Consider the following 16849-nt stretch of genomic DNA (forward strand, 5'->3'; position numbering starts at 1 on the left):
TTTCGCAACGTTTTCATGGCAGACTTTTTACGGGGTGGTTTGCCATTGCCTTCCCCAGTCATCTACACTTTCCCCCCAGCGAGCTGGGTACTCATTTTACTGACCTCGGAAGGATGAAAGGCTGTGTCAACCTGAGCCGGCTACCTGAACCCAGCTTCCGCCAAGATCGAACTCAGGTTTGTTTGTTTGTTTGTTTATTTATTTATTTAATGGACTTATATCCCGCCCTTCTCACCGAAGTGTCTCAGGGCGGCTCACAACATAATGATTCATACAATTCCATTTAAAACATTTACAAATACAATAAAACCATAATTAATAAAACAAGATAAAATAAAGCCAGCGGTCTATAAGAGCATTTTGTTCCATCCAAAGATGTTCCATCCAAAGTATCATTTAGGTGTTATAGGCCTGCCGGAAGAGGGCTGTCTTGCAGGCCCTGCGGAACTGCCCTAGGTCCCGCAGGGCCCGCACCTCCTCCGGCAGCTGGTTCCACCAGTAAGGTGCCGCTGCCAGGTTGTGAGCAGAGAGTTCAGACTGCAGTACTGCAGCTTTACCACTCTGCACCATGGGGCTCTTAACAAAAGGAAAGGTCCCCTGTGCAAGCATCAGTCGTTTTCGACTCTGGGGTGACATTGCTTTTGCAGCGTTTTCATGGCAGACTTTTTACAGGGTAGTTTGCCATTGCCTTCCCCAGTCATCTACACTTTCCCCCTCAAGCAAGCTGGGTACTCATTTTACCGACCTCAGAAGGATGGAAGGCCAAGTCAACCTTGAGCCGGCTACCTGAAAACCCAGCTTCTGCCAGGATCAAACTCAGGTCATGAGCAGAGCTTAGGACTGCAACTTTACCACTCTGTGCCACGGGGCTCATGCCATAGTTACATCGCACATATTGCAGTGTTTTTAGTGCACTGCTCTCTCTCATTTTGTAAACCAGTTTTATTCACTGTTGTATTGCATGCTGTTCTTACTGCACTGTTTTAATTATGTAATCCACCTTTAATCTCAGTGAGACAGTTTACGAATGAAGTAAATACAGATAAATTTTTGCCAACAGGATTTTCCAGATTTGACTGGCTCTTGTGGCAGCTTAAAAAGAAAAGGAAAGAAAAGCAAAAACCTTGGGGGTGAGGTTTCTATTCAAGCAAGCTTTCTTTCTAGACAAGTGGCCATTATTCCGGCTGAGCTCACAACAAAATGTGTCAAAGACCAAGTGTACGTTATCTGAAGTGTCAAGTGTGGAAGGCCAAAGGTGAGGTTTTATTAGGTCAGAGGTGGTATAAATAAAATCTTATACGTCAAAAGGAGAAGGGCCATTTAATATAAAGACGTCAGAAATGACAAGCAATAACTTTAAGTGTGCTCACTGCAGGTACCTCCATTGATTAAATATAAAATGGGACGCTGCGACAAGTGGAAACCTTATTCAAACATGACAATATTTTCAGAAACACAGGTAAAAAATAAAACTATCAAAGCCGTAAATGGTTTCTTTGCAGACGAATGAAAATATTGCCCAATGCACAGAATTAAAAATAAATCAAATCATTGCATTTTGGTCCACTGATATTTTAAAAACAGCTAAAAAAAATACTCCACTACTGGAAACAGAAAGGTCAACGAAGCGAGCGGCTAGTGCAGGGGTTCCCAAAGTGATGCCCGTGGGCACGATGGTGCCCAATGAAATCTTTCCTGGTGCTCACCAAGTAGGGTTTGCCAGCCCTTAGGTCATGAGCGTCGAACTCTTTTGTTATAAAGGCCGGATCTGACATAAATGAGACCTTGTTGGGCCAGGCCATGTCAGATTGGGCCGGGACACATGGGATTCAGGGAATTGGGAAAAAGAAGCTGTATCTCTTTCCTCCCTTCCCCAGGGGACAGGGAGGGAGGAGCCTCAGCCAACAGAAGTAAGAGAGGCTTGGCTCAGTAACTCTGCTGTGCGATTGAGAGAGCCTGAAAAAAAACAAACTCTGCTTCCACCACCCCCCTTCCTCCCCAAGGGAGCAGCCTCAGTCAATGGAGAAAATAGAGGTTGCTCTGTGGCTCCTGTGCAATTGAGCAAGCCTTGCAAAGCAAGCTGTGATGCAGAAGGAATCAGAAGATAGTGAAAAGAAAGCAGATGACAGCCAGTTGCTTGGGGGCCCGATAGGAGCCCTCCAGGGGCCTGATTCGGCCCCCAGGCCACATGCTTGACACCCTTGCCTTAGGTGGTTACAGGGGTTTCCCCATTTTGGGGGAGCTTTGGTCAGCCATCAGCCAACTGGCTGGCAGGAACACCCCCCCCCTCAAAAAAACCTGCAAAGGTTGTGCGGGGGGGGGGGGGGAATGAATTTTACGTACCACTTCTTCATCCGAAAGCTCCCGCCCTTGGATGCTGCTGTTCTCTCTCACGGCTTGTTGATGTTTTTTCCCTTTGATGTGACTGAAAAGATAGACCTCTGAGGAAATCTGGGGAAATGGATCGAGAGAGCGCTTTGTTTTTTTAAACAATAAAGCACAATCTATTAGTCTCTACACGCAGCTAGTCAAATAAATAATTAAAAATTTGCCAAAGAAGAAGAACTGCAGATTTATACCCCGCCCTTCTCCCTGAATCAGAGACTCAGAGCGGCTCACAGTCTCCTCTATCTTCTCTCCCCCACAACAGACGCCCTGTGAGGTGGGTGGGGCTGAGAGGGCTCTCACAGCAGCTGCCCTTTCAAGGACAACCTCTGCCAGAGCTATGGCTGACCCAAGGCCATGCTAGCAGGCGCAAGTGTAGGAGTGGGGAATCAAACCCAGTTCTCCCAGATAAGAGAGCTATGGCTGACCCAAGGCCATTCCAGCAGCTGCAAGTGGAGGAGTGGGGAATCAAACCCGGTTCTCCCAGATAAGAGAGCTCTGGCTGACCCAAGGCCATTTCAGCAGGTGCAAGTGGAGGAGTGGGGAATCAAACCCGGTTCTCCCAGATAAGAGTCCACGCACTTCACCACTCCACCAAACTGGCTCTCCAAGAAGGTGGTTAAGGAAGGCTGCAACCTAGATGGCTTGCACTAGCCCGATCTTATCACATCTTGAAAGCTAAGCAGGGTTGGTCCTTAAACATGAGACAACCAAGGAAGTCCAGAGTTGCTATGCAAAGGAAGGCAACATTGAACTATTTCTGTCTTGTTGTCTTGAAAACCCTAGGGCAGTTGTCCCCAGACATTTTGAGCCTGTGAACACATTTGGAATTCTGACACAGTATGGTGGGCACAGTCTCAAAATGGCAGCCACAACTTACATTCAGTCACACTGCGAAGAAAGCAATGTTTTTTTTATAAAAAAAAAAAATCTGCACAGCCAATCAAATCCCCAATGGCCAATCAGAAGCCTTGCTGGGCAAAAGCCCCACTTGTTCCTGCCCCACTTTCTAAAAACAACTGGAAGACAGTTGCATCCCTTTTGTACTACAGAAAGAGGCACTCACAAAGTGAATTCATGGCTCAGGTGACGTTAAGAACGTAAGTCCTGTTGGATCAGGCCAGTGGCCCATCCAAGTCTAACACTCTGTGTCACACAGTGGCCAAAACCCAGGGGCCATCAGGAGGTCTACCAGTGGGGCCAGAACTCCAAAAGCCCTCCCACTCTTGCCCCCCATGCACTAAGAATACAGAGCATCACTGCCCTTGACATAAGAATATAAGAGAAGCCATGCTGGATCAGGCCAATGGCCCATCCAGTCAATGGTCCATCCAGTCCAAAGCTCTGTGGCACACAGTGGCCAAAACTCAGGTGCCATCAGCAGAGTCCACTAGTGGGGTCAGAACTCCAGAAGCCCTCCCGCTCTTGCCCTCCCCCAAGCACCAAGAGCATCACTGCCCCAGACAGAATGTTCCATCTATACCTTGTGCCCAGTTCACCTTCAAAGCCTGCGAGCCACCATTCTTGAATCCACATGATATAGAATCAGACCCCTAGTCTATCAAGATCAGAACCATTTCTTTTGACCGGCACTGGCTCTCCTGGGAGTCATGTAAAAGGTCTTTCATATACCTGGATCCTTTTTAAAGTGGAGATGCCAGGGATTGAACCCGGGACCTTCTGCATGCAAAGCAGAGGCTCTACCACAAAGCCGTGTCCCTCTCCTGCTTCTCCAGCGTTCCATTTATCCCTAGAATCACACAATATCAAGTACCCTACACTTTATCAGTAACCTTACCAAGACGTTGCACAATGAACACTGCTTTTTCCGTTCATATGGTGTCAGTTTTGGGGCGTAGTCTGTATTTGCATGTCTTCCGCTGCTCAGCTCAGCAGCCTTTTCTTTCCTCTGCTCTATCTGCTCCATGTGCCTTCGGATGCTCTCATCGTGCTGGGTGCAACCAAAGAAACCAAAATAAGAACGCAGAAGTGACAAAACCCACCACCGCTACACCGCTGTCCTCGGTCTAGCATCAAATACCAATGACCAGAAATGTTACATTTGCAAAAATCCTAGAATTAACTAGCCAGTTTGGTGTAGTGGTTAAGTGTGTGGACTGTTATCTGGGAGAACTGGGTTTGATGCCCCACTCCTCCACATGTACCTTCTGATGTGACCTTGAGTCAGCCACAAGTTCTTGCAGAGCTGTTCCTCTCAAGAGCAGTTTCTATCAGAACTCTCTCAGCCCCACCTACCTCACAGGGTGTCTGCTGTGGGGAGAGGAAGGGAAAGGAGATTGCAAGCCACTCTGAGATTCCTTCAGGTAGTGAAGGGTGGGGTATAAATCCAATCTCGTCTCTTATTCTTAATCAGGTTATTTTAAATTTCTCAGATACCTTTCAAAAGATACCTGAATGGTTCCAGAAGGAACAGAACTCACAAGCCCCATTCCCTCTTGGTTCCAAAAGGTCAGAAAAGCCCCACAGCTCTCTAAGTGACATCATCCCTTCTCCTTAATCCCAAGGCAAGGGGGGGGGTACCTAACTTCTCTGAGTAGCAACCATTGCCACCAGCAAACCTGAGAGTATCTACTAATCAACAGTTACACACATCTAAGGATTTGTATCTTCACTGCCGTTGAGAAGCTTTGCACAGTTGCTGTGACTCCCTTTTCACAGCTAGTGCAGGGACTATTTGTCGCACTTTTGAGCTATTGTGTTTGGAAAATAAACAAATAGTGGCCTGAAGAAGTTTTAAATGTGGCTACAAAAGAAGCTCCAAAATGGCAGAAAGAATAAATGCCATCCTTCCTTTCTTTTATGGTACACCTTTATTGGCCATAGGCTTAAGCCTAAACACACTATTTTCCCAAAACAAACAAACCAACCAACCTCCCTGTTCCTTTCAAAGCCCACCCTATCTATAAAAGTTGTTTAAAATGTATTTTATGTGGAATTACTAAAAGACAAGAGGCCAGGGATTTAATAATATTCAGATCCTTGTCCTAATAATATTCGGATCTTTATCCTAATAATATTCGGATCCTTGTCCTGCTCAGAAACTCATCCTTTTCTAACAGTGTTATCCATCTCTATCTTTCCTAAATGAAGGACATTCAAGGACTAAGCGAGTCCCATCTTCCCTGTGCACCAGAAAGGACAAACGTAATCAAAATGAAAAGCTAGGGAAATTCCAGTAAATATGGAAGATCAGGGAGGCCAGATGAGTGCTTAGTATAGTTTGCTGGCACTTTTCGTCCCTCTTGCAACTGCGGTCTGTTTGTACTAAACAGCTCTAGACTGTCCCCCGAGACCACTTTGTTTTTCTTCCTTTAATAGTCTTATCGTATCTCCAACTGACCTTGAGCTGAATCTTCTTCTGGAGTTCTTCCATGGCCTCCTGTTGGGCTGCGGTCAGAGCCGCTAGCCTCTCCTCTCGATCTCTACCAAAATAAGAAGCTCCGTGTTGAAAAGCTGAATACAAAGAATGGATTCATGCCGGTTCTCAACAAATGGTGTGTTGACTTGCCGATCTTTTCTTTTTTTAAATGTGAGAGAACATACCAAAAAAAGCGAGTCTTTACAGTCCGCATGATTATATCAGGATTCTACGACCAGCTCGTGTTACATGCAATGTTTCCTCTAAGCTGCAGAGCAATAATTCTACTTTATGAGCTACTGACATTAAAGTTGTGAGCCACCGCATAAATTAGTGGGGAGGGACGGTGGCTCAGTGGTAGAGCATCTGCTTGGTAAGCAGAAGGTCCCAGGTTCAATCCCTAGCATTTGGGGAGGGACGGTGGCTCAGTGGTAGAGCATCTGCTTGGGAAGCAGAAGGTCCCAGGTTCAATCCCCGGCATCTCCAAAAAAGGGTCCAGGCAAATAGGTGTGAAAAACCTCAGCTTGAGACCCTGGAGAGCCGCTGCCAGTCTGAGAAGACAATACTGACTTTGATGGACCAAGGGTCTGATTCAGTATAAGGCAGCTTCATATGTTCATCTCCAAAAAAAGGGTCCAGGCAAATAGGTGTGAAAAACCTCAGCTTGAGACCCTGGAGAGCTGCTGCCAGTCTGAGTAGACAATACTGACTTTGATGGACCGAGGGTCTGATTCAGTAGAAGGCAGCTTCATATGTTCATATGTAGTGTGCTCTGGGGTCATCCTTCCTGAGCTAAGACAAAAAATGCATGAGCTGGAGGCTAAAAATCTGTGAGCTAGCTCACACTAACTCAGCTTAGAGGGAACACTGGCTACATGTTTTGACTGCACCTTGAGATCCTTTAATTGGAATGCCAAGGACTGAATCTTGGGACTTTCTGCATGCCAAGCATGTGTCCCAAATATGGAAACACAGAACCTCTGTCTGCTTTTAAGATGCCCAGCCTGCTTAGCCTCCCTGTTTATTGTAATAGCATCAAGTTGCAACAATGAATATCTCTGGCAGCTGATACATGGTACACCCTCAAGAGCACAGAAAATGTTTTACCAGTGAAGGTGACTGAGGCTTTTCTGCCCAGGAGATACATTTTGGGAATCAAAACTCAAAAACCCAACAAACATTTGAAGTAACTGTATTTCAAGGTAAGAACATAAGAGAAACCATGTTGGAGCAGGCCAATGGCCCATCCAGTCCAGTCCTCTGTGTCACACAGTGGCCAAAACCCAGGAGCCATCAGGAGGCCCACCAGTGGAGCCAGTACTCCAGAAACCCTTCTGCTGTGGCCCCACAAGCACCCAGAGCATCACTGCCCTAGAAAGAAGATTTCATCTATACCTCGTGGCTAAAGCCATTGATGGACCTCTACTCCATATATTTCTCCAATTCCCTCTAGAAGCTGTCTATGCTTGCAGCTGCCACCACTTTCTGTGGCAATGAATTCCAGATGTTAATTACTCTTTGGGTAAAGAAGTACTTCCTTTTATCTGATCTAAAGGTAGTCTCCTACCGGTCTGGAAACTGAATGCAGTGTTTTCCTGCACTCCTCTCCATTCATGCAGAACTTTCTGACCCTCAGGAAGATTATTCTCAGCACTGCAGGACCGATTCATGGAGGGGATGGAGTGAGGGAGGGCAATGATGGATGACTGACAGAGAAAGAGAGGGAGAGGGAGAGAGGGAGGGAGGGAGAGAGAGATGACAGACAGACAGATACATAGATTTGGGGAACTGACACACACACACACAAAGAAGGTAATAAAACAGTGGACATTTCCTAACTTTTAAAGTAAGGCTGCATGAACAGAGGCGGCTAAACACGACAAAATTCTGCTCGCCTGTTCTTTAAAACCCAAGCCATTCCGAAGTAGCGCATAAGACATTTCCAATAATCGAGTTCAATGCACCATGAGGGCAGAAGGAATCCAAGCTGGCAGCTTCACAGATTTTAATCCTTTCCTAACAGGGCCTTAATTGCCAATATGGATGTGTGAAACTTTCCCTGCTATTTATGTCTCACTATTCGGGGACATTTCCCTCACCCCAAAGGCAGGTACGTAATTCCCAACAGGGCAGAATTCTTCCAAATGGTTAGCGCTCATCCTAGCATGACAGCATGCTGTTCCCTACTTAAAGTACAGAGTGGCTCACTGTTGCGCTTGATGCTGGGGTGTCAAGCCCATGTTCTCCAGCTAAACGCTGGCTGGTTTGCGTCTTTTCCACCTGGTGCTCTGAACAATGGCATTCTGTTGCTAAAACAGGATTGTAGTGATCAGGAATCGGGTGATCCCGCGTGGACAAAAACGTGGGGGGCCCCTCAAGAGGGAATTTAGATGTGATAGATTGGAAAAGCCGGTAGGATCAGGGCTTTTTTTTTTGTAGCAGGAACTCCTTTGCATATTAGGCCACACCCCCTTGATGTAGCCAATCGTCCAAGAGCTTACAGGGCTCTTCTTGCAGGGCCTATTGTAAGCTCCAGGAGGATTGGCTACATCATGGGGGTATGGCCTAATATGCAAAGGAGTTCCTGCTACAAAAAAAGCCCTGGGTAGGATCCAACCCTATGTGACTCGGGCTTCAGAAATCAGGTGGTTCCGTGTGGACAAAAGTCATGTGGGATGAGGGAACCTTGCGCCAGAGAGAAACCAGTTACGACTGAATGGAAAAACTGGTAGGATCCAACTCCATACAGCAGGGGTGGCCAAACTGTGGCTCTTTCACACATATTGTGTAGCTCTCAAAGTCATCACCACCCTGTCGGCCAGCTTGGAGAAGACATTTCTCTCTTCAAATCACTTCTCCAAGCGAAACCAGCTGGCAAGTTGGAGAATGGATTTGAAGTTAAAGATGCTTTCTTTCCACCTCTCCCTCCCCCAATATATTTTCCTTCCTTCCTGTTCTTAAACACCTGATGTTCATGTCTTGCGACTCTCAAACATCTGATGTTTATTCTATGTGCCTCTTAGGTTAAGCAAGTTTGGCCACCCCTGACATATAGACTTCAAAAATCAGGTGGTCTCATGTGGACAAAAACCATTTGTTATGAGCGCCTTCAATGAAGAGGGAAACCAGATGTGACAGAGTGGAAAAACTAGATTCCAACCGTACATGATTTGGGTTTCGGGAATCAGGTGGTCCCACGTGGACAGAGGCCATGTGGGACGGGAGCATTCAACAAGGAGGGAAACCAACTGTGACTGAAAAGCTGGCAGAATCCAGTCCTACATGATTTGGGCTTTGAGTATTACACGATGCTGTGGACAAAAACCATGAGGAACAGAAAAGATTCCATGAAGAGGGAAGCCACCTGTGATACAGTGGAGAAGCTGGTAAGATCCAACCCTACAAGACTTGTGCTTTGGGAATTAGGCAATCCTGTGTGGACAAAAGGCATTTGGGATGAGGAGCCTAAGTAGAAAAGCTGATCTAACCCTATATGATTTGGGCTTCAGGAATCAAGGGAGCCAGTGCGGACAAAAGCCATGTGGGACAGGATAAAGAAGGAAACCAGTTGCAATTGAGTGGAAATGTTGGCAAGATCCAGCCCTATATGCCTTGTGCTCTGGGAAATTAAGACCACGGCAATTTGGCACACCTTTGATCACCACCAAACGCACAAAGGGCTGGACTGACGGTTACACGTGACTTTGTTTTTGAATGAAAATAAAGCTTTGAGAAGGATTCAGATTCCTCCAGAACACCTACGCTGGGACCATTTGACTCACCCCCTGTGGTATTTTCTCAATGAAAACCCCTCCCCCCTCTTCCCGCGAGGTCAGGGATTGGCTACTGGTTCAATCGCTCAAAGTTGGCAGGATAGTGGTGGGACCCAGCATCCCCCGAAGCTGCAGAAATGACCACCCAATGAAAGATGAAAACACCCACCGAGGGCTCTCTCTCTTTCTCTTCCTGCCACTGCTCTCTGCGTGTTCGATCAGAAAGGGACTAAGCGGCTGGGCAGGTGCTCTCGATTTCCCACAACTGTCTAGGTGCCTCTTGCAATCTGCACAGATGCAGTCTTGTAAGTGAGACTGTACGGAACCCAAAAAGGTCTAACTCACGACCTGACCGCAAACGTGATTGGTCTATGACACTCTCTTTTGTGATGTCACTCGTCTTCCTGGGAGAAGAGAGGGAAGGACTGAGTCGGCCTGATCCTGATCTCTCGGCCACACAGTGACGAGGACAGGAGTCTTGAGTCTGGACTGGTCTGGACTGCAGAAGGCGGCCACGTATTCCAGGAAAACAATCAAACATGATGATGATGATATTGGATTTATATCCCGCCCTCCACTCCGAAGAGTCTCAGAGCGGCTTACAATCTCCTTTACCTTCCTCCCCCACAACAGATACCCTGTGAGGTGGGTAGGGCTGAAGAGGGCTCTCACAGCAGCTGCCCTTTCAAGGACAGACTCTCAGAGCAGCTCACAATCGCCTTTACCTTCCTCCCCCACAACAGATACCCTGTGAGGTGGGTAGGGCTGAAGAGGGCTCTCACAGCAGCTGCCCTTTCAAGGACAGACTCTCAGAGCAGCTCACAATCGCCTTTACCTTCCTCCCCCACAACAGATACCCTGTGAGGTGGGTAGGGCTGAAGAGGGCTCTCACAGCAGCTGCCCTTTCAAGGACAACCTCTGCCAGAGCTATGGCTGACCCAAGGCCATGCTAGCAGGTACAAGTGGAGGAGTGGGGAATCGAACTCGGTTCTCCCAGATAAGAGTCCACACACTTAACCACTACACCAAACTGGCTCATCAGGGCTTCCCACACTTCTCTCTCTCCTACCCTTCCCATCCTCTTTTTAAACAACTTGATGTCAGAGGGCATCTTATGTCACCTCACTGCACAATAAACAAAATAGGGAATAAGAAGCCACAGAGAATCCACAATGACCAAACAATCAACTCCCCAAAAGGTGCACGGTCTAGTAAACCAGGGGTGTCAAACTCATTTGTTAGGAGGGCCGGATCTGACATAAATGAGACCTTGTCAGGCCAGGCCATGTCGGACCAGGACATATGTGTACCTAGTTAAGATTAGGTAGCACAGAGATAAACTTTATAAAGGACAAAGACAAACGCATTTAAATATTTTTTTAAAAAACTTTAAAAATGCTTAAAATGTTAGCGATTGTTAGTCTTAAAGGTGCTTTCTTTGTATTTCTCCCGTGGGATCCAGAAAACTGGGCAAAGGAAGTTCTGACTCTTTCCTTCCTTCCCCGGGGATGGGAGCCTCGGCCAATAGAAGGAAGAGAGGCTTGGCTCAGTAGCTCTGCTGTGCAATTTAGAGAGCCTGGAAAAACAAGCTCTGCCTCCCCCGCTCCTTTTCTCCCCAAGGGAGGAGCCTCAGCTAATGGAGAAAACAGAGGTTTTGCTCTGTAGCTCCTGTGTGATTGAGCAAGCCTGGCAAAGCAAACTGTAATGCAGAAGGAACCAAGAGAGGCGGAGTAGAAGACAGTTGCTCAGGGGCTTGATAGGAGCCCTCCAGGGACCTGACTTGGCCCCCGGACCGCATGTTTGACATCCCTGTATAAACTATACTGGGATAAAAAGTTTTAAACTGTGGATAATATATAGTTAATTTTGTATGGTTTCTTCATTTTCACTTAACAATGCTCTCAAAGAGACACACATACAAAGCTAACTATAAGAACTGCCCCCCCCCAAAAAAATCAATTCACCTAAACAATTCAAGATGGGTGGGGGAAGGGGACAATCAGAAGGTGAACCAATGAGTTGTTCAGGGACAGGGCGAACCAATGAGTTGTTCAGAGACAGGGCAAACCAATGAGTGGTTCAGGGACAGGCGAACCAATGAGTGGTTCAGGGACAGGCGAAACAATGAGTTGTTCAGGGACAGGGCGAACCAATAAGTTGTTCGGGGACAGGGTGAACCAATGAGTTGTTCAGGCCTCTCTTTAAAAGGCTGAAGACCTAACTCTGGCAAATCACATCAAGGCTGGTTCTTTAAACCAAGAGCCATTCCTGAGAAAGCCCATTCAGTGATGCTCACCAGCCTAATATCAGAAGAGATCGATGGCAGATGGTGGGATGGAACTCAGGGAAGAAAATGCTCTGCCTCTCTGTAAGAAATCCTGGTCTGTAAGAATCAGCACCCTGAATTCATCGAGGAAGCACACTGGCAGCTACCAGAGTTCATCAGCTTTAATACACCCATTTGAGCTAACCCCAGGCATCAATCTGACAGCTGCAGTTTGGACCAACTATAATTTCTGAACAGCCTTCAAGGGCATGCCCCCACACAGGGCACATTACAGTAGTCCAGGTTGTGACTAAAAATGTAAGGTCACACATTTCTGCTAACCATCACGATCCGAGCCTGGCTTTGATACATCCATTTCGGCTAACCCCAGGAATCAACCTGGCTTCTGTATTTCTGGACTGTTAACTTCTAAACAGCTTTCAAGGGAAAGCCTCGCACAGAGCACAATGCTGAAGTCCAGCCGTTGACTAAAAAATATAAAGTCAGGCTGGGATGGAATTCTAGCAGTAGCTCCTCTGCATATTAGGCCACACACCCCTGATGTAGCCAATCCTCCGAGAGCTTGCAAAAGAGCCTTGTCAGCTCTCGGAGGATTGGCTACATCAGGGGTGTGTGGCCTAATATGCAAAGGAGCTACTGCTAGAATCCCACCCCTGAAGTCAGGCATATCGGTTAACCGTCGTAAGCATAAGCGGTCATTATGGCAAAGTCTGAGGGATGAGAGCAAGCTACCTGGCCCTCTCGCGAGCTGCATCTTCACGGGCTCTCTCCTTCTCCTGGCGCTGCTGCTCAATTCGAGCTTCTTGCTCTTTCCTTCTCATTAGCAACTCTTCCACCCGGGCTTGCCGTTCGGCTTCCAAAGCTCTTTTACGTTCCTAAAGAGAAAGAATTGTTGTTTTATTCTTAAACTTTCTTAGGTAGGACTTTTCTTCTAAGTAGATACAGGATTACAGCTTTTGGTGCTCCAGCAAACACCTACTTTAGCAGCCCCAGGGGTCATTTTGTAGAAAAATAGGTGGTGGAGCTCATTAGCATATGCTGCCCCCCCCCCAGCCAAAAGCAACCCAATGCAAGAAGGGAGAGCCCCGGGTGATCGAGGCCTGCTTGGGCTGGCTAGAGATCCAGCCAGCCTGAGCAGGCCTCGCTCACCTGGGGCTCTCCTTGGCCACCCCCCCCCCCTCACAGTCAAAAGGCCAGCAAGCCACCTGCCGCCAAAATCACATAAGAAGTGGAGAAAGGGTGGGGTGGGCTTCTCCAGGGGTTAATGAGGGCTGCTGGGAGCGTGGCAAAGCCCCTGGGGGCTGGCTGGCTGCCTGCTCTCCTAATCCAGGGTTTGTTATGCAGCTGCACCTACTATTCAGTGGACAAGGTAGGTGGGGAGGAAGAGGGGGAACCCTCAGAAAGGTTCAGGAGTTGTGCTCCTGTGAGCTCCTGCTGGATCTGAGGCCTGAGCAGCCCTTTTTGCACATCTTAAACAAGATGGCTGCCATCACGGCTCTATGTGGGATCTCCCAGACCCTTTCTATTCAACGTGGGGCTTTTCTGTGCTGCAGTCTTCCTCTGATGCAGAAGTCTAGTCTTCTGGGATGAGTGCCAGAGGAAAAGAGCTGCCGTTAGCAAAACGGATCCGCAGGCACTGACCTCCCATGTTTTTATGGACCCAAAGGGACCGCTAGCTAGGAGCTTGCAAACCACCAGAAGGAAGCAAGTTCTTCCCACCTGCTCTTCCTGCCTCACTGGGGCCTTTTCCACCCCCGGGGAAACTTTATCCCAGGGCTCAAGTATTCAGATAGTCGCTATGGTCAGGTGGCTGCAGAAGGGAAGGCTGTGCGTCAAATTTCTCCTTTACTTCTCTTCCGTAACGAGAGTTTGGAAAGTGCAGCGAGGATCTTGTGATCAGCGTTCCCTCTAAGCTGAGTCAGTGTGAGCTAGCTCACAGATTTTTAGCCTCCAGCTCACACATTTTTGTCCTGGCTCAAGAAAAATGGCCCCCGAGCACACTAATTTATGCAGTAGCTCACAACTTTGATACCGGTAGCTCACGAAGTAGAATTTTTTGCTCACAAGACTCCGCAGCTTAGAGGGAACACTGCTTGTGATCTCGGCATCCATGGATCGTAAGTTCCAATCCACTGTCAGCAAAGCAAACAGCACGCTCAGTCCGCTTCCATATATTTCGACACTTATCTGCTGCCCGTTTGCAGCCAAGTTATACCTGAACAGCTTCATCCCGAGCTTGCTTCTCTTCCTGCCTTCGCTGACGCTCTTCCTGCAGCTCGTTCAGCCTCTGTTCGTACTCTTTGAGCTTGGACAGAACATCATGACGCTTATTCTGGGCCTCTAAAGTATTTATAAAAGCGATTTCGTTGACCTGAAATGAAACCAAAGTTCAGCGATGAGAAACGAGGAGTCAAATACCTGCCTCTGGGGCTGAGCGCCTTATGTGCTATGCAAATCTTCTGGAAACGATAATGGTGGAACAGAAGCCTGCATGTGAAACGGCTTCAATTGCCTTTCTCTTCTGCTCTCTTCTCCAGCCTAGCAATCTAATCACTTATGCCACGCTGTCTCTTTGTTGACCAGAAGGTCTCAGCAAAAAAGTAGGAACATAAGAACATGACAGAATCCAACACGGTCAGGGCTTTTTTTGTAGGAGGAGCTCCTTTGCATATTAGGCCACACACCCCTGATGTAGCCAATCCTCCAAGGGCTTACAGGGCTCTTAGTCCAGGGCCTACTGGAAGCTCCAGGAGGATTGGCTATATAAAGGGGGCATGGCCTAATATGCAGAGCAGCTCCTGCTACAAAAAAAAGCCCTAGCCATGCTGGATCAGGCCAACGGTTCATCCAGTCCAGCACTCTGTGTCACATAGTGGCCAAAACCCAGGTGCCATCAGGAGGTCCACCAATGGGGACAGAACTCCAGAAGCCCCACAAAACTCTGTCGCCCCCAAAGCACCAAGAATAAAGAGCATCACTGCTCCAGGAGTAAGAACTTAAGAGAAGCCATGTTGGATCAAGCCAACGGCCCATCCAGTCCAACACTCTGTGTTATGCAGGGGTCAGAACTGAGGTCCACCAGTAAGGCCAGAACTCCAGAAGCCATCCCACTGTCCCCCAAAACATGCCCTGCTTAATCATTTATTTGTCTTTGCTGGGTTTTGACAGCTGCTCATTTAACCTCCTGCCAATCCAACTGCAAGAGGAGTACTTTTTCACAGTTCGGCACTGGATGCAAATAAAGAACCATTCTCATTTGTTTGCTTGCTTTAGCCTGCTGTACTACTTATCATTGTGTTAAGAAATATGATGGGCTCCATCATTACATAATTTATACCTAGTAGTTATTGCACATCTTCTGAGTCCTCTCTTGGACATATTTATCATCCACTGACACAGGAAGTACCTGAAATGGTGCATATCAAACTCTGTAGAAAACTTAATACACGAAAGGCATTATTGCTTATAATCAATTTATTATGGAATCGCTAGACTCTGATGCTTATAGACAATTTCTTGGAAGGTTCCTGTGAAGCAAGTAGAGCAGGGGTGGCCCAACTTGCTTAACAGAAGAGCCACATAGACTAAACATCAGATGTTTGAGAGCTGCAAGACATGAACATCAAATGTTTGAGAGCCACAGGACAGGAAGGCAAACAGGCAAGAAGGTGGGGAGGGAGGAGAAGAAGATGAAGATATTGGATTTATATCCTGCCCTCCACTCCGAAGAGTCTCAGAGCGGCTCACAATCTCCTTTCCCTTCCTCCCCCACAACAGACACCCTGTGAGGTAGATGAAGATATTGGATTTATATCCCGCCCTCCACTCCAAAGAGTCTCAGAGCGGCTTACAATCTCCTTTCCCTTCCTCCCCCACAACAAACACCCTGTGAGGTAGATGAAGATATTGGATTTATATCTCGCCCTCCACTCCGAAGAGTCTCAGAGCGGCTCACAATCTCCTTTACCTTCCTCCCCCACAACAAACACCCTGTGAGGTAGATGAAGATATTGGATTTATATCCCGCCCTCCACTCCAAAGAGTCTCAGAGCGGCTCACAATCTCCTTTCCCTTCCTCCCCCACAACAAACACCCTGTGAGGTAGATGAAGATATTGGATTTATATCTCGCCCTCCACTCCGAAGAGTCTCAGAGCGGCTCACAATCTCCTTTCCCTTCCTCCCCCACAACAAACACCCTGTGAGGTAGATGAAGATATTGGATTTATATCTCGCCCTCCACTCCGAAGAGTCTCAGAGCGGCTCACAATCTCCTTTACCTTCCTCCCCCACAACAAACACCCTGTGAGGTAGATGAAGATATTGGATTTATATCCCGCCCTCCACTCCAAAGAGTCTCCGAGCGGCTTACAATCTCCTTTCCCTCCCCCCCCCCACAACAAACACCCTGTGAGGTAGATGAAGATATTGGATTTATATCCCGCCCTCCACTCCGAAGAGTCTCAGAGCAGCTCACAATCTCCTTTCCCTCCCCCCCCCCCACAACAAACACCCTGTGAGGTAGATGAAGATATTGGATTTATATCCCGCCCTCCACTCCAAAGAGTCTCCGAGCGGCTTACAATCTCCTTTACCTTCCTCCCCCACAACAGACACCCTGTGAGGCGGGTGGGGCTGGAGAGGGCTCTCACAGCAGCTGCCCTTTCAAGGACAACCTCTGCCAGAGCTATGGCTGACCCAAGGTCATGCTAGCAGGCGCAAGTAGAGAAGTGGGGACTCAAACCCGGTTCTCCCAGATAAGAGTCTGCACACTTAACCACTACACCAAACTGGCTCTCCAGGAGGGAGAGAGAGGTAAAAAACCCTCCCCAATTTTAAATGTCTTCTTCAAGCTTGGCTTGGAGAACCGATTTAAAGAGACTTTAAATGCCTTCTCCAAGGTGGCCAATGGGGCGATGGGAGCTTCAAGAGCCACACAATATGTGTGAAAGAGCACATGTGGCTCCCGAGCCACAGTTTGGCCACCCCTGAAGTAGAGTCTCTTGTACACTGTTTGGAGTCTTCA

At 47.7% G+C, this 16849-nt stretch overlaps 1 protein-coding gene across 2 annotated transcripts in view; it reads right to left on the reverse strand.

Moving 5' to 3' along the window:
- SCAPER (S-phase cyclin A associated protein in the ER) overlaps positions 1 to 16849 on the reverse strand; it is a 251036-nt gene that overhangs the window by 162245 nt on the left and 71942 nt on the right. For both annotated transcript variants that reach the window (XM_060259908.1, XM_060259909.1), the window contains 5 exons: positions 14040 to 14195; positions 12557 to 12699; positions 5747 to 5828; positions 4184 to 4336; positions 2344 to 2451 (listed from right to left, as the gene is read on the reverse strand). In XM_060259908.1, the coding sequence (XP_060115891.1) occupies positions 2344 to 2451; positions 4184 to 4336; positions 5747 to 5828; positions 12557 to 12699; positions 14040 to 14195 (642 nt within the window). The remainder of the gene's footprint in view (positions 1 to 2343; positions 2452 to 4183; positions 4337 to 5746; positions 5829 to 12556; positions 12700 to 14039; positions 14196 to 16849) is intronic.

This window comes from Heteronotia binoei, chromosome 19, assembly GCF_032191835.1.
Source record: "Heteronotia binoei isolate CCM8104 ecotype False Entrance Well chromosome 19, APGP_CSIRO_Hbin_v1, whole genome shotgun sequence".
NCBI lineage: Eukaryota > Metazoa > Chordata > Lepidosauria > Squamata > Gekkonidae > Heteronotia > Heteronotia binoei.